General features: G+C 45.1%; 1 protein-coding gene across 2 annotated transcripts; it reads left to right on the forward strand.

Moving 5' to 3' along the window:
• The first annotated feature begins 314 nt into the window (after positions 1–314).
• On the forward strand, positions 315–17,121 carry LOC122404867 (excitatory amino acid transporter). Of its 2 annotated transcripts, none has more exons than XM_043409198.1 (11): positions 315–1,350; positions 8,004–8,129; positions 8,202–8,409; positions 10,990–11,032; positions 11,110–11,363; positions 12,261–12,494; positions 14,751–14,945; positions 15,031–15,165; positions 15,243–15,351; positions 15,994–16,128; positions 16,874–17,121. In XM_043409198.1, exons 1-10 carry the CDS (start codon positions 1,176–1,178, stop codon positions 16,114–16,116), a joined length of 1,602 nt encoding a protein of 533 aa, XP_043265133.1. In that variant the 5' UTR covers positions 315–1,175; the 3' UTR covers positions 16,117–16,128; positions 16,874–17,121. The 2 variants fall into 2 exon arrangements, with proteins under 2 accessions (XP_043265133.1, XP_043265124.1); XM_043409189.1 differs by having other exon boundaries at positions 15,994–16,112.
• Positions 17,122–18,347: the final 1,226 nt, after the last annotated feature.

Here is an 18,347-nt window from a genome sequence, read left to right on the forward strand (position 1 = left end):
GAAGCGTCGCGTATCTCGCCCCCCCCTGTTTCTCGCATCAAAGGATCTGCCTTTATTTCAACCCCTTTGTGTGTGTGTGTGTTTTTTTTTCTCTCCCCCTCGTCCCTTTCCCTCTCTGTTCGGCCGTGGCGTCGTTCGCGATGCACAATCGAGCGGCAATATTATCGGCGTCCGTGCACAATCCTCGTTTCTGGCGACCGACTTAGCCGCCGGAGTTCGCGCAGGCGTCCTCCAGGCGTCGGCTCGATGACGTGTCTGTAGGCAGAGCAAGGGGCAAGGGGGTCTGCCAGCAAATCAATACGTATATGTCCGCCAGTAACCGGCCAGTAGGGGCTCATCCTTCGCGTGAAACGTATCGGGTACGTTCGCCGAGCCGACGAGAATTCGAGAAGACCGAGCGAGTATCGCCATCGACCGAGCCGCAGACGTCGTCGTGGTCGTTCCCGTCGCCCGGGTGACACGCCGCTCCCCGTTCGAGAGAAAGGAAGAAGGACGAGCCGGACCGCTGGGGCCACGGTGGTTTCCCGTGCACGCGAACCCCGGAGGATATCGGCCCAAGGCGCAGCGAGAGAGGTAACTGACCCTGTGCAACAGCGCGAACGTTCGGCGCTGGATCAACCGACCGCTTCGGGAGACCGGTGACCTCGCCAACCGAAGATCGATCCGCGGGCAGCAGCAGCAGCTTCTCTCCTACGTGAGATCCACCCATCCGCCTTGTCCCGTCGATGTCACCACGGCGATCCCTGGAATAGGCCCGAACGAACCGTACCGCGACCAACCACGAAGCGGACCGCGACACGAACCGGAGAGAGCTAGCAAGAGATCTCGTTCGTTCCACTGGCGAGTGATCGCCCGGACTTTGTACGAAACGCTCGACAGGAGCTGAGTAGCGTCCCGGTACCACGATCGTGTTACCAGGCTCGCGTAAGGCCGTCCGGCTATTGGGACGTCTGGTGGGAGCGCGTGATTGCTCGTTCCTCACGGATTTCCCGAAACACCCCCAAAACGGCAACCCGTCGTCGTCGTGGTGCTGCCGGGGCCCCGCCGTTAGCCGCGAGAGATCGCGAGAAGGGAGCTTGGCAGAGTCGGACGGGCGATCGGCCAGAGGATCGGCCTCCTCGTGCGCGACCGGCTCCACCGCCGCCACCTACGCCGCTTACTGGCGGCCCAGTGAAATGGAGGAGAAGTCCTCGGCTCGGTTCTCCGAGTACCTGTTCGCCAAGATGGACGGGCAGGACGTCTCGGCCTCTCAGGGCCCCCGTAAGGTGACCGCCGACACCAGGAAATTCATGCGGGAGAACCTCCTGCTCGTCGTCACCCTCTCCGGCGTTCTCTTCGGCGTGATACTCGGTGAGCATTATATCTGGCCCAACAGAGGTCACTCCCCGGTTGACCGACATTTTAATACACGCGAAATTATACCGTAAGAAATCGAAACGTGCACGTCTTCGTACACGAAACAGTATTAACCCTTTCCACTCGGCTGCCCCCTCTGAAGGGACAAAGAATTTGAATGTACCCTCCAAGAACACGTTTACTCGGAGTATTTGCTATCTATTTCATAAGAAAGCGTGCTTGAGATAATAGAAGAAAAGTTTCCGAGTGCAAAGGGGTAAATCATCCGTGCAAAGTAGTTAGTTCGATTTTGCGAATCGATGCTATCAGTACACGTGGTCAGAGGATGGTAAAATTCAACGAAAAAATTAACATTCGATCAAACGATCTTAGGTGTCTTGCACCGATTGCTGCGATCCCGAGCAGAGGTAGCCAAATGTCGAGATACCTACTTACGTTGTTTCATTTATCGTCGCACTTCCCAACGCGATGACTAGATTGCGGATCTTTATGAAGTGCTTTGCAGAGGGTTCTCTCAACCCCTATAATAATTCATATTTTACGAATTCCTAAAATTCTTGCATATTGAATCCATTCTCTAGTGTTCTGAGATACAAAATTTATCATAAACGCATAAGCATTCGCAATCTAACGCAACATATAAGATCGTTGAATTTATCTCATCATTTATAACCAATATTGAATTTTTAACACTCTCTCTCAAATTTATTTTTCTATTTTAGTCACCGCTATAACAGGTCGTTGAATCGAAAATATTCCTCAAATGGTCTCGTTTTATGCCAAAATTATCCCAGTCAAGAGGCGAGTTTTGCATGAAATTATTAAAGGTCTTTTCTTCTTCAGCTCCACGCCACTTGCATCAGCTCTAAAAACAGTATTACAGGAAGTAGGGAGGATCGGCTCTAGCACATTTTATCGATTCCGTACCACCATGTTTACGTTGTCGTACAGGAGTCACAGTAATAAATAGTTGATAGACAAATCTTCCTAAATGAGTATTTGTTGAAAACGTGTCTCATTAACAGGTGGGTTCTGCGTTAAACTATTCATTTCCCGTTCGTCTCGACTTGCATCAGCTTGTCGAACAGCGCTGCGCGGCGGAGAGAGGATCGATCCAGGAATTATTGGATATTAGCATTTAGCATTAGCAATTCCACAATTATCGAGCATAGAATATTTAGAAATTTCCTGAATAAGCTGACTCCGGTCTATTATTGTTCCAAATGCAATTATCCAGTCTCTTTTGACCGCGAGGACTTTTATATAAATTAATTTGCAGCTTCTCGAGTTATTCAATCTCGGTGTGCAACCGAGAGTCACGTGCAAGTGGGATTAGGGTTGAGCAGCCGTGTCCTGTATGTAATTATTAAAGGTGTTTTCTTCTTCAGCTTGACGCAGCTCGTATCAGGCTGTCGAACGGTATTATAGGGAGAAGGGTAGATCAGTCGCAGGATAAGGGGAATGTGGTATTACGAGCATAATCGTTTTATCGATTCCATACATCAAAGTCGTACGAATGTTATTGCCCGTGCATCACTGCAGGAAACCGTTCGGTATCAAATTTTCACAAAGTAGCGTAACCATCCTAATTAAAAGCCGGGTCCCACGTGAAATTATTAACATATTAAACGCAAAGCCGATCCCCGGAGACCGACGCTAATCTCTTCTTTTGAGCCTCGATCCTTTGAAACGGACAGCATTAAATTTAGAAAATAATCCACGCGATATTAAAAGATACGTTTTTGAAACGTTTTAGAAATTAAATTTTCCTTTATACATGTTACAAAACTAACGATTTTCATAATACAATTTTACTTTGAGCCTACCCTGAGTGTATCGTACATGGAATAACAAAATAAAATTAACTTTGCTTCGCGCAACTAGCATCGACGCGTCGAACAGTATTACAGGGAATAGGGAAGATCGTTTCTTCGATCGGGGGAACGTGGTACCACCAGTACAATCATTTTATCGACTCCATCCATCAAGGTAATGTGTACATTGTTGCCAGGACATCGTTGCAATAAATCGTTGCGCGATAAATTTTCATAATGGGGTTTATTCGTTGGAAAACTTTTCGATTAAAAGACTATTAAGGGTGTCTCCTTCTAATCCCGTTTGCACCAGCTCGAATAGTATTTCAATGGAAAAAGAAAGATCAGACGCGCGTCAGGGGGAACATGATGCTCGAAGGACGATTATTTTATCGACCCCATACCTTCAACTCGTATCTATTATTCCCTCGTACCTCTCCGTTGTCGTAACCTGTCACCTTCCCCCTCTATTCAAATAAACAATAACCCTCCAGCTCGAACATCTTTGAAAATGCTTTGAAATTTTTACGTCCAACATATATGATATACAGTTACGCAAGAACCATTTAATTTCACTCAACGCTCGAACGTTTCGTCGTGCAATTTTTAGCATTTCCTTTTTAGAATCTTTTTGTACCACGGCCTCGTTCTCTTACCCTAAATTGTATATTTTCAAGGTTGTATGGTTATAGGACCATTGTACCGAGGAGGGCACGGGAAAAGAGGTCAAAACTTTAGCGTTTGATACACGTTGCAAACTATGCTCGCCAGGCTGCAAATTCGTCTTTAATATCACGCTCGAGCCGCGAATATCGCGACATCAATTCCTTCTGCACACAAACCGAATCTCGCCTCCTCGTTTCTATCTTTCTCGTCGGATTCCCTCGTCGCCATCGCAGCGATTAATCGCTGGACGACAAATCTTCATTGCAGGGCTTAATCCGTTGTAAACATATTTCATTAAGAGCTTTCCTCCCTCGGCTTAATGCCGCTTGTATCAGCTTAATGGAACAATATTACGGAAAGAGGGAAGATCTTAAGCCGAGACATTCGCTTCTTTCTAAAAAGATATATTTCACGTCTGCAATTAGTGTAAAATATGGACAGTGTCGAGTAGGTTTCGTTTCTCCGAATCATTTGATCCAGTCTCCAAAATAAAATAAACTTTTCTCTCAGAGTGTTAAAACATTCGCGTACCACGCGTGAGAATAGCAATCTTTTACGAGGTCGTTTCACTAAAACGCGGTGGCACAGGTCAATTACACTTCGTAATAAACTCGTATCTGGTAATGTGGGGCAAACAGAATCTTGACCTTTTCAATTGCACTTCATAAATTTCAAAAGAAACAATGAATGTGTGGCCTCACAGGCAGACCTAACCGTGACGATCGGTTTTTATTAGGCTTTTACAGAGTGACAGCGCTTGAAATGCTCGAGTCATCGATGCATGGTTTTATGGCTTGGCGGTTAATAGTTTAGCAGTTATTTAACGTTTAAGTTTTATGGGGCATCGCGACCACCATTACCAGAGTCGACGAGACGGTATAAACGCGTGTATGATAAATCCCTTTATCGCGAATTTTATTTTTATTACGTATATTATATGTTAGTTATATTTTATACGGAATTTTCAATGAAAATCACAGAAATTTAATTTAGTATTACCCATATTTGCTAACAAATACAGCCAATTAGTTAAACGTTCGCACTTGTGAATATAACTCTGGTTTTATCGATTAAATGGAGTTCGTACTTTAAAAGAATTCATTGTGTACGATTTGAATGCAAATTGTAAGATATATGAGCCTTTCATTATGAAAGTGGTGTAAGTCCAATTATCCTTGCATCAGGGTACAAAAGGTTTTGCATTTCAATCGACTGAACGATGTCGATAAACGCTAATTGGCACGTTGTGTGCTCTTCGTGGTCGACGATAAGTAAATTCATCCGGAGTTTGAATAATACGATCGTTTCCCGAAGAAAAATCGCGAACTTGCACCAAAGCCATCAAAGCCACGAAATCTTTTTCAAGCGTCTTTGCTCGCCGCCATCTTCGAAACACAGAATTTCCAAAGATTTCCAAGAAGTTTCCTCGAACGACTCTCGAGTATGAATGAAAATATTTGCGAAACGGCGAATATATTTTAACGAAACGAAACTGGGAGAGTAAAATGAAAAATCTTTCGTCGGGCAATGCGTGGAAAACCGAGTCAGGGGTGCGCGACTGCGCAGAATCGCAGCTCGGAGAGAACATTGACTTGTTCCATATTTTTTTCTGGATTTGAGTTTATGCGCGAAAACAAGTCGATACAATATTCAACAACGTTTGAACGCTTTAGCGATTCCTTTCTAGATTATTTCGTTACCCGGCCCTCGAGTAAAATTAGTCTCGCGACCGAGTTTTTGCAACGCGCTCTAATTCAATTTTTAATTTCCACTGCAGCTTGCATCCCTTTCGCGATAAATGCTTCCCTCGTTCTGCTTAGCAACTGAATTCAAATCAACATGTTTTTTTCGTTCAACAACAATCAAGGGTTCGAGCACAAGGGTTTGGCAAGCAACCTGCGTCGCACGAATAACGATTATACGTTGGTTCGCAATTTTTATTAGTACAATGGCGGACATTGGCGCCTCCCCCTCAAAGTGTCAACATTGTTTGATCGGTCGAAACGCAACGACGAGGTGCTACGTTCCCATTGGGTAAACAGATCACCGATATGCCAAGTAAATGTCAATCATACGCGCACGGAGGTTGGAACGAGGGGGAGTGTCATTGTCTTGAGACGTCGACACAGTTCAGGGGCTCTTTCGATCTTTATCCCCGGGATCCCCTCTAAATAGGACGAAAAGATCGCGCGTTACGTGCTCCAGGTAATGGCCGAATACTGCCAAAAGCACGCTACGCCTTCATCCATTATCGGGGGAAGCGTGCCAAGGTCGAGTTCATCCGACACGAAACCGATTTTACTTCCACCGGCCATGGTAACGGCCCCGAATCGATGGTCTATAGACCAGGCCTGTCCGACACAAATGCCCTAAACGGGCCAATGTCTGTGACAAAAAAAAAAAATAACTTACGAGCCACGCAAACCGAACAAAAAAGCCAAGGGATTAATGGCTGCGGGGGCATTTATATCGGGAACGACCGCCTCCCAGAAACTCGCGCCAAGAATTCCGGGCCGCAGCCTACGACACGTTCGATTAATTCACTGGTTCGTTAATAAAATTGCTCGGTATCGATTCGTCGAACTTAACGCATTGTTGGCCCCTGGTCAGCTATTATACGCAAGAGATTGCAAGAGAGAACCAACGGTAATAAATCGTGCAAAGCTTTGTCAATGTTAAGCTCTGAAAACTGGAAAGGGTGGTTTTACTGCTCCTCGCTAGAAACAGAATTAGGGTTAATTGGGTAGCCAAACGACACTATAATTCTGCTGTAAGTCGAGGGACCCAAGAAAAAGTTTTAAAGTAAAAGAAAACTGCAAATAGGTACTCGAGAAGAATCATATGATTGCTAGTGCAGGTCGGAATTGAATCTACGAGTGTCGAGTCGAATTTATCTATCTTGTTCGATGAAATATTCTCTGATACAGTATTCAGATTCTGAAAAATTGATAATTATCCATTTATCATTTAAAATTTTTAGAAAATCTCGACGTCCTCTCGCACGAAAATGTTGAAGCCTCGGTTGCAATTGCGTTTTTGGTCGTCCCCGTTGCATCACGCGGGCAAACGTAACTTGAGTTAATAACGACTGGTTATGCACGATGCTTAAAGCCCGGGGCTTCGTAATCGTTGGATCCATACGTCGTTTCCTTTCTTCGGGTGATTAATTTCGTAAGAAACGGACCGGTGACTCGCGGGCACCGATCTACAGACGAAAGGAATACGTGCCCGCGTACCGTTTGCACCGGTTACATAAAACGTTATACCCTCGTTATCCCGTTAAAAGGTGCCAATCATCGTCGAGAGGTTTCCTTCGAAACTTTCATTTAATTAACCGGCACCCCCGCGGAGTCGAAAGGCCAACCTTGGAGCGTTTCGTTCGCGCGACCTTCGGCTCTCCCGGAGATGCGTCGACGCGCTTTTTGCGCCTCGAATCGACGGAACGACGTCTCCGACGAGGACGGGTACCGTCGCGGCTGAATTATGCACGAGTTTCGATGGAAAAGCTCTCATCCACTTTGCACGCGTGCATCGATCAAGCGATTCCTTCCGCGACGCGACGCCTCTATGGACAAGAGAGGGCTATTTATTGCTTGGATATCCATCGGAGGGCACGGTTTTATCCGTTAGATTATAAGTGATGCTTTCAGAATTTGCGAGCCATTCAATCACCCGGACGTACACGTCGAGCAAACTGTTACACCCTCATTGTTCGCGATTTCGTCTTCGAAGGCATCCATTTTTTAAGATAAATTTGAAAACAGATGTTGTTTACAGTCTAATTTACATTTCGAAGAAAATCGTGCCTGCGTTTTGACTTTCCATTCGTCCAGGATTATTCCAGAGAATATCACAGCTCGTTAAAAATCTATATCGAAGCTCGAAAACTCGGATTTCATTTGATTTTAATTTGTAACCCGAACGTCCAAATTGGAGATTGCTCCAGGGCGCCGATGGCTTCAACGTCGGTCCTGATTGTGGGACACGTTACGTAGGCCGTGCTAAAAGATCGTTAGTTTCTCGTCCAAAGGAACATTGGCGTACATTCGTTAGGCTAAAAAACGTTCTCCCTGCTCGTAACAACATTCGATATTAATAAATTTTCCACCTTAAAGAAAATGATAAGAGAAGAAAGGAGGTCCGTGGTAACCTCGTTATTTGTTTCAGGGTTCGGTCTGCGACCCTTGGGCCTCGGCGATGACGCAGTTATGTTAATCAGTTACCCTGGAGAGCTCTTCATGAGGCTGTTGAAGTTAATGATCTTGCCGCTGGTGATCGCCAGCCTGATATCCGGTAAAATATGCCCGAACCATCGTGTGAGGAGACTCGTGACCGCCGAACAATAATAATTAGACAATTTTCCAGGCTCCGCGAGCCTGAACGCAAGGATGAACGGGATGATCGCTGTCCGCACGTTGGTCTACTTCATACTCACGTCGTTGCTGAACGCGGTCCTCGGCGTAATACTGGTACTTCTGATCCATCCTGGTAATCCTGGGATCAGAAAATCGATGACCACCTCGCACAACGGACGCGCCGTCAACATCCTGGACAGTCTTCTGGATTTGGGAAGGTAACTTTGTCTATTTACGAGGCCCGTCAGGCGTTAGGTATCGATCAGAATCTGCTATTTTCGCTCTTTTGCGCCGTCACTCGTGGCAACAGCCTTCCGGAATTTTCCCAGGATAAATGTGGCGTCTCATACTGCGTTGTCGGAGCAACGGTTGACTCGTTCTACCGAACTACCGCTCCGAAGATATATCGCGAGTTCGCGGTAGCATCGCGATCAATCATCTTGTCTGAACAGAACGGTGAAGCAAATCACGACCGGATAAAGAACGATCACGGAGTTGTCGAGCAGAAAATTAAGAGCCCTAGAATTATTTTTGGATAAACAACCTTTCGAAAAGAATATATTTAATTTGGTCAAAAAGTCAGTTTTCTCCGAGCCCTTGGAGGATATGGAGCCATAAGTTGTCACGTTGAAGACTAGGGGAAGCTTCTCGAGCCTGCCTATGTTGATCTATAATTATCTTTGCAAAATAGTCTGTCAAAACAAGCGTGTTACGATCGATATCAGCAGAGAAATAATATCAGCGAAAGAGAAAATATTCACAGGGAATTACGTTTAATAAATCGCTTGAATTTTATATAGATCATTTAAATGTTTAAGCTTCAGAAAAAATTTGTTTTCTATGGAAAAGCTATTTTTAAAGAGATGTTAAATTTATTTCGTCTCTAGATTCAGTGGTTAGCTCTAGATGGTTCTACTTCCCTGCTATTATTAGTTTTGACGTATATTGTCAATTTGATGTCGAATTGTGGCGATCAGAATTAGATTTAACCTTCGAGGACAAATGTTTTACTAAGAGGATATACTGCAAGGACATACTAATTTGGAATGTTTGAGTAGAAGAATGTTCCAACAGTATTAACAGAGGCTCGGATAAAGAAGGTTCCACTTTGTTCAGAAGATATATTTGGCTAATCCTAAAAATGTTTAAACCCGAGAAAAAACCTGTTCTCTCTAAAAAGTGGCTCCAACCATAACTTGGACCTAAGACCGATTTTGAAAATGTTTAGCTTTGAGAAGAAACCAGTTTTTTCGGGCCCACCTACGCTATTCGTATTTATCACTGAAAAACAACCTTCTAAAATGAGTATTTGCAAAAATAAAAATAATACAAACACCTTGAACGCTTTCTTTGAGATTTAAGATCTTACTTTTTACACTGGTTTGAATACATTACTTGGATATGCAAGAGTTTGATGAATATCTGACCATATCGGAACACGATACACGAAATTTAAATGGCGTTAGCTTTAATCTAATCGAACCTTGACATATTCGATGATACGCGTTTATCGCATATTTCTTCACTATGCGAATGCTTTTTGCATACGTGCTGTTTGCAGTTGGCATAGAACCGCTTCGCGTTCGATAAACCACATTTTACTCTTTCATGCGGCCCCTCCCGCTACACGTTCCCACCTAATCTATCATTATGTTTCTTTTCAGCCTCTCTCCTCTTATATTTTATACAACATTTATAACACGACTTTATAATTCGGTCAAGTTCAAGCTTCTGTCATCGATTTAACTTTATAATTAATTCATCGGTTAACTCCTTTAAAACGGTCTACCGCCTCCTCGTACTTTAAAAGCATTTCAATCTCGATAAGCTGTTATAAATAAAGTATATACATTTACAGCAGATAATGTGTCGTATGAAATATTTACCGGAGGCCACCGCGATTTCATCGGTAGTTCCATTTCCTCTTGTTAATCGATCTTAATAAATGTTAACGCACGCACAATAAACATTTAAACGATCGAACCATAGCCACGACGAGAAAGTAGAGCTTGCAACTTTTTCGGTGACCTACATTACGATTCTTTGGAACAATAGCCGCGATAAAGAAAAAAGGAAGAAGTATTGCAAATGAAACGTCGGAATCGTGAATATTCTTTTTCACCATATTGTCTACAGAAAAAAACATTTACAGTCTCTGTGTCTGTTCTATTCTTACGTAATCATAATATTTCGGCTGAAATTTTTCCCTCGTTATATATTCTTTATCGCTTTCAAATAAATGCTCGACTCATCGAGGTGGTTCGTCGATATAAAATACCTCGAAAACAATTCCCCGGTGTACTGTTTAAAGAACATGTAATTTGCTTCGCCGTTCCAAGCGTTATCAGAGACGTTAGAAAGCGAGAGTCGCGTGCAGGAAGTCGTCTTCCTCCCAGGACGAGCAAGACGGCTCGTCGATGGCTCGTTTCTCGAGCAACCCTTTTCGTCGCGGCGGTCGCTCGAAACGATTTATCGATGGAAACGACCGTCTCGATAAGGATTAAGGTCGCCCGTTGCTCGACGATCGGTGAACTTTTCTAAAGCCGTCGCAATAAAGGATAATACCTATCGCGATGAAAATAGAAGTATGCGCGCGGATATATCGATCCGTGCGTGGTTTATTCGCGCAACCTGAGGAGTCTTCCGTTTAAAACGTACGCTTCTGGTGTATACCGGCGACTAACACAATTACACGTTGTATCGGGAATTAACCGCGAAAGCCGATAAAGGCTATCGATCAAGCGCTACGTAAAAAAAGAAAACGCATCTGACACGAACGTTTTCTCGACACGTTGCAGGAACATGTTCCCGGACAATATTTTCCAAGCAGCGTTCCAGCAGGTAAATAAAATTCATTCTTTCGATCATGCTCTGCTCGAAGGACGTACCCCTGTTGTTCACGAGGCTGTTCTCCGCAGGCACACACGGTCTACGTGCCGAAAACCCAGCCCTTCCGGAACCTCAGCGACTCGGTGTCCTCGGAGGTCCTCGGAGAAGAGGAACTTATGCGAGTCACCCAGTACAGGAGCGGAACGAACACGCTGGGCATTGTTTTCTTCTGTCTGGTCTTTGGAACGTTCTTAGGTACCCTCGGGGAAAAGGGACAGATCGTCATCGATTTCTTCAAGGCTGTCTTCGAGGTCATCATGCGCATGGTGTCGACCGTCATGTGGTACGTTCGAATTTTACAAACAACTCCTAATAAAAATATTAAGAAATGAGTATAAATATTGTGAAAGTTAAGGGAGATTATTTTGCAAAGCATCCGTGATTTTTACGTTCCGATGGACGGCATAGACTACTCAATTTGCTCGCGAGAATTTCTTTGGAAGGAACCGGTTTCCCGTCGCGGTCGGCTCTATGCTCGGCCCGTTAAAGAAACCAAAATAATATTAGAGCCTCTATTAATCAGAGGGGACAGCGAGGATAGATTTCGAAAGACGATAGAATTCACATTCGGAATTTCTATAAATAAACATGATCCTATCATAGCATAGTACTCCTCGATCCCTCTACGGAAAGATACTCAAACTTCTGAATAAATAATAGAGAGCAAGGATACGTTCGTGGAAGATATGGAAATAATTCGGTCCGAGAAAGCAGAACTAATCCAAATGGAAATGAATAATTCGCTTCTCTTGCTTTTCGGACGTGTCCTCGTCCGGGGGTCATTACTTATTCAGAAATTTGCAAAACCAGTTTCGTGGAAGTTTAAAAACTTGACGCAGACAGCGGCTGACAAGGAACTTCCGTAAAAGGAGGTCCAAGAAATTGCCGGTACTTTTCTTGGACCTTTGTTCCATCAAGATGTCTTTATTCCCAAGTTTTTAGTCCTTAGCGCGGATGTTTGTGCATTTTAATTTTCAAAGTAACTACGGAATACTTGAAGTAAGACACGAATTATTATATTTAGGGGTTGAAATATGGTGGAAGGGTAGTAAAGTATCGTTTATGCATTTTAATTTTGAAAGTAACTACGGAATACTTGAAGTAAGATACGAATTATTATATTTAGGGGTTGAAATATGGTGGACTGGTAGTAAAGTATCGTTTTGGTGTATTTTGGCAGGATGACACCGGTGGGGATCACGTCGGTGATAGCTGGAAAAATACTAGGCGTGACCGATTTGGCGCTGGTGATGTCGCAGCTCGCCTGGTTCATCGTCACGATCGTGATCGGTGTTTTTTTCTATCAGCTGGTGATCATGCAGCTGATCTACCTGGCCTTCGTGAGAAAGAACCCTTTTAAATTCTACGCCGGCCTCGCCCAGGGTACCCTCACCGCTTTCGCCATGGCATCAACGTGAGTCGACGATCTTCGAACTCAGCCCGACCTTCAGAGTACCCATATTATCGCCTGCCTCACATGACCTCGGTCGTCATCGTCATCTAGCTTCTAACCCACCCCAGACGATCCCGTCCGACCCCTATCACGTCTTCCTCCGTCTTTCCCCGTCAATTGTCTCCCGTCGTGTCCGTTTCGTTTCCTCCTTATCCCCCTAAAAAAAAATAAATAAAACGTTCCGAGAACGCGTTCAAGACACGAAAGAGCCAGGTCGGGGGCGTACGATTATCGAATCGATTGACAAAGAGACAAAATATGTTTCAGCCAGCCGAGAGGAGGCTTTGCGAGGCCGTGGTCCCGTTACTCCGTTCCGAAACTGCTATCGATTTCAGCCAGCGTTTCACAACGTCGGGACCTTTATCCTCGATGACGTTGTCGAACGCTGACGATAATCGTTCCTACTTCCCGTCCACAGATTCGATCCCCGTTCGGGCCCATTACGTTTCTTTAATGTTCTCCCGTTTCTCATGGGGAGATCAATCGTCATGATCAATGAGAAAGAGAGAGAGGTATGCAGTACCGGGTGGCACTTAGGATGCGGATACTCCCGGTTGTCGGTTACTGTCCACGAACTTTCGGTGTACGTATTCAATCGTTCGGATACTCGTCTATCGTCAGACCGAAATTTCGAGGCGTGTGTTATGGAGCTACGGTCCGGGACAAAATTACAGAATCAAACAAACAGGGAGCCGAAACACTTGATTCTCGAGATTATAGGGGTTTGGTCAATGCGTGAAATGGAAAATCTGATGAAATCGGTATTTATAATATGTGTGTTTTCGACTTGGAACTACGAGTTTTGTGAGTTTGTCCCGGGGGAAGTGGCGACGTGAAAGAAAGAGGAGAATGTAAACGAAAGAGGAGAAGGACACGTAAAGAGTACAAAAGTGCACGGAAACGGGCGTCTTTGTCCGTGTCTGTTGAGCCGGAAATCAGCTGACTCCGTGTCACCTGGACTGATTCTCGGGGCGGAGGCCTTCGAGGGCTTCCTTTATCCGAATCTTCCGCCTTCTCGTCGCGAGGGACGAGGCGGAGGAAGAAGATACCGGCCGAAGGAGGCTTCCGCGCCAACCATGTTATTACATAAGCATTTTTTCCGAGAGAAATCAAAAGGGAAACTGAAAAAAATATTGGTTGCTCGCGTCGAGCCCGCTCTTCCAGGTTTGACGGCGACGTCCATCACTGCTGCTAGTCCAGAACTGCTGAACTACGATACGCTTTCTTTACTATGATTACTCGTTTGACCGCGGATCACGCGAAGCAACGATCATTTTTTCAGTTTATCCGTCGAAAGTTTTTTACAGAACCATCCACCGTTACCTCATCCTGGTTTCCCTTTCATATCTCGTCATTATTTCCCTCGTTCCTTGCATCGTGGGACAGAGAAGCATTCGTGTCACGAGTAACGCTTGCGATGATTCACAACGTGTTTCACGCTTCGAACCCTTTTCCGTCCCATCGTCGCGGTGCTCGAAGAACCGTTAAAAAACACGTCCCAGCCAACGGCAATTGTTTCTAATTCAACTTGTTTTTCTATGTGGATTAACTTTTTCCAGAAAAGAGCGTACACAACTATGCGTATACTGTGACTGAGAGAACAAGTGCTCTCAGTGTATCATGAACAGAGACTGTATGAATATCAATGATGATGTATTAGAGCACGCGCTGCACGCGGCCTTTTGCAGGTGGTTCAGTGAGGTCGAGGGTGGCCTTGGTAAGTAATCGATGGCCGCGACATGAAGGTACAATACGATTGTCTGTTGCAGAGTTAGGTGGACCGTAGGACGGACGACGTACCATCGCCGATATGCCTGTCGTCTGTTCGATTAACCCCTGGTTAATTTTCAGCTCGTCTGTGCGGTCATTCTGGTCAATTAGCTTATCGAAAAACAAATACCTTTACCGTCGATACGACTTCTATCGGTGACAAAACACGCCCTTATCGATCGACCTTACCGCGTTGTACGAGATATGGTATATATATATATATACATATATACGAAATATTTGACTCTACTCTATCATTTGACTCGTGCTCATAAAAAGATCCTTGCACCGTATCATTCAGTGAATCAGATTCATTATGTTAGACGATCGTTCCGCCAGAATGACCCCTGGTCCCTGGACACCGGGCGATGCTGCACGCGGCATATGACCTTTCTAACGATATAGAAACCCGGTATGCCAGATTTTTCCTAACGCAGCTTTGTACAGGGCTGCCGCGCTCCCGGTCACGTTCCGCCTGATGACGGACAAGCTCAGGGTCGATCCTCGAGTTACCAGATTCGTTCTGCCGATCGGTTGCAACATTAACATGGACGGCACGGCACTGTTTGTCGCCGTCGCCAGTATATTCATCGCGCAGATGCACGGTATCGCTTTGGGCTTCGGCGAGATTATAACCGTTATGTAAGCAGCTTCGCCTTAACGAACTATCATTTCGCTGGTTCGAATCAGCCAAATATCATTAACCAAGGGACAATTTTGTTTAAAGCTTAACGTCAACCGCTGCGTCTGTGTCATCAGCTTCAGTTCCGAGCGCTGCTCTAGTGCTCCTCCTCGTCGTGTTAAGCGCCATCGACGCTCCCGTTTACAACGTCTCCCTGTTATTCACCATCGATTGGTTCGTGTAAGTATCGAGATTCTGTAAGAAAATTCTCCGACGATCGAACGTTGGAACATTTAATATTTTCCGTTTGAATTCAGGGACCGCATACGGACCACCAACAACATGTTGGGCGATTGTTATGCCGCCGCAGTGGTCGAACAGCTGTCCAAGAAGGAACTGATGGCCCTCGATGCGGCAGCCTATCAGGTAAAATCAAAATTATAAATCAACTCTTCGAAATATGTGGAAACTTTCGATACTTTATGGAATACCGCGCGAACATAGTTCTCCATAGCAGATCATCGGTATTCGTTCGATCGGGAAAGCTCAGTTCATCCCCTTGCATCGCGCATGCTCTCGGTTTTCCGATGAACAAATATAATCATGTGATCCGATTTCACAACGGTGTAGCATGTATAATGCATGCACTCGACACAGCAAGATACTCTTTGGCATACTTTTTGTCTAAAATGTCGCACGTCATCGCCATCGGTGCTCAGATTTGCTCGATCGATTTTACCGTACAACGTAACTGCTCCTTTATTATGTTTGGATTTGCAAACAATCCACTATGCAGTTACAAAGTCTGAAACTTCAAGCTAAACTATTCCATGAATCAATTTTACGAATAATTATCGAAGAAGACACACCCTTGAAGAAAAAAGAATGAATAATAGAACCGGAAGAACGATTACAGTTAAAATATATTTTTATTCGATAGATACAGACATTGATAAGAGAATTTCATCCTCGACTCGGTTCGAAGTGAACACGACACGCATTACTCATTTCGCTAATGAAGTGCCAGCGATCAGGGCATTGATCATTCCCGTTGGTATCTTTTTCCAGTCGGAGACCGTTCTGCCGACGACGATCGCGAATGGATGCATTTCCGCCAACAGAGTACCTGATCCTGACACCATCGTAGTCGAGATGCAGGACGATACGAGGATAGCCGGCATCGCCAAGTAAACAAGCTTGTTGGTAGGGCTAGGCTATCACTTTGTACGATCACGAACGATCGCGTGCATTCATCCTGGTTTTTTCGCCGCCCGTCTATTTATTCCGTTTCGCTGGCTGGTCGGCGGGGCTGATTAACTTGCATATTGCAAACGGCTCGTTCGATTTCGATGACATTTATAAACGATTCATGGCCAGGCCACTGTCGTCGCACTTAAGCTTCTCATTTCCTCGCTGTCGCGCGTCATTCGTTTTTCTTTTTTTTTCTTTTCTCCCCTTCGATCGCCTGCTCGACGCGAGAGATATCGATGGATTCCCCAGCGTGATTTTTGTAACACGCTAATAATTGTTAAGCATGTCACTCGCGACTGTCGAGCCAGCGGCCGGTAGATCTCTGTACCGCCTAAATATATAATCGATCCAACGCAAGCGCCCGCCATTATGGTACACGCGAACGATCGAGCGAGGCTCTGCGTCAGCCGAGGGCAGATCATTGGGTCTCTCCACGACGAAGCACAGACTTCTCGGACATTGTAACGACGTCACGCATTCGAGAGGTTTGGTGAAGTTTTTTCTCGCGTTGCACCATATATTTTTTTTTATTTTATAGAGTACACACGTACACGTTGTAAAGAATTGTTAACCGTTGCACGTGAGCGCTGCGACGCATCATCATCATCGAGAATCCCATCCGCTTTGTTAAAGTGCCGCTTCGAAGCAACGTCGACGTCCAGAGGCGTGCCCCTCAACCGTCTTGTTTCGTTTTCAGCATCAGCGTGTTGCAGATGCCCAGGAGCGTGACGGAAGAGACAGTCTGACCAGTGGTTCACCCTGTGTTTAGCTCTAGATATCGTCGACCGAATTGTTAACGAACTTCGCACGCTTTCGTCCCCCCTGGCCGAAAGATACGTGTCAACCGTGGATCAAAATACTAAAAAGGGGTACACAATAACGTTTTCTACTGTCGGCGAAACCTTTTTCCATTGTAACGATTTCGCGACGGGAACGTCTCGAGAAGAGAAAGAGAACACGGCCACGAGAATCCAGATATCAAACACGAAGTCAATAATCGCGATTCGCGTCTAAGACACAGCAATAACGAGACCGTATTTACGAAGCTAACGACACGAAGCAGCTTCCTCGATCGTCGAGAGAACGACCGGTTCAGATTGCACTCCCGAATTATTATAAACGATCGTTTCCCGCGATCGATCGCGCAAACAGCGTCGAGTGTGGTGCCTTATTTTAACCACGGCACTTTAAACGGCCGCTGCGAACGTAGAAAAGAGAAAAAAAAATAATAAAGAAAATTTCTGTTCATTAACCAAAAACCCGAAGTAATCCGAATAGGCGTTAGCTAATTGGCCGGGTACCGGAATCAGCGTAGCTTTTGGCGATCGATCGTCCTACTGCCACAACAGTTTTCCACCGACACATAAACAATTTCGACTGTCAGCCACCGTTCGCGAAACGATCGGACAACGAGCGAACGTGTTTGCTACCGTTCGATCGATCCACCGAGGAGGAACACGTCCAGGAACGTTTGGCGAAAAGAAGACATTGTTCGATAATTACGTAGGGACGCGTAGATGTAGGAATGTCGTGATACGAGATCGATCGACGCTAGCACGGCGTCACGACGCTAGTCGCGAAACATATGTATAGTCGGTTAGCGTACGACGCGTGCAACGGCGTTGATTATTACCAGATCGTAGACGAAACCGTTTGGAAACGAACCGTAGGGGTTTCCATTAGCTCTTAACTGTCATATTGAAAACTATAACTGTCGGACCATTGACGAACATGGATCGGTGCACAGACATCTCGGGCGGCTCGTACCCTCGGGGCGAGCCGCGTTCACGATTCTGCCACTGTGCACTTTTTTTGCGATTAACGTTCCCTCCCTTTAGCGTAATTTAAGTCCCGAGACGAGTCGTTCTCGGTTTCATAGCGTAGATCCACCCCGCTCCACAACAATAAGATAATAACAAAAAAAAAAAAAAAAACACAAAAAACAGATATATATGAAAACAAAAAAAAAGTGAACGAAACAAAAAAAAAAACACGAAAGAGAAGATCATCTAGCGCTCTTTGACGGGCAGCCTCAAGACTGGACATGCCATTTGAATATGTCGTTTATAATAAATACTACGTATAACGTTATAGGAAAAATTACGTGAGGAATTCACTGATTCTAGGCACTAGGTACGTAGGTCGATACGTGTTCTATCGTAGAGACTGTT

This window comes from Colletes gigas, unplaced genomic scaffold (genome assembly GCF_013123115.1).
Source record: "Colletes gigas isolate AHSC1104 unplaced genomic scaffold, ASM1312311v1 Colletes_gigas_Sc00001, whole genome shotgun sequence".
Taxonomy (NCBI): domain Eukaryota; kingdom Metazoa; phylum Arthropoda; class Insecta; order Hymenoptera; family Colletidae; genus Colletes; species Colletes gigas.

Bases quoted from the DNA above. Each gene is read 5' to 3' on its own strand.
- LOC122404867 (XM_043409189.1), top strand. From the start codon at position 1,176: ATGGAGGAGAAGTCCTCGGCTCGGTTCTCCGAGTACCTGTTCGCCAAG. The intron at 1,351-8,003 runs GTGAGCATTATA...TATTTGTTTCAG, and splicing joins TCTCTTCGGCGTGATACTCG to GGTTCGGTCTGCGACCCTTG. The intron at 8,130-8,201 runs GTAAAATATGCC...ACAATTTTCCAG, and splicing joins GATCGCCAGCCTGATATCCG to GCTCCGCGAGCCTGAACGCA.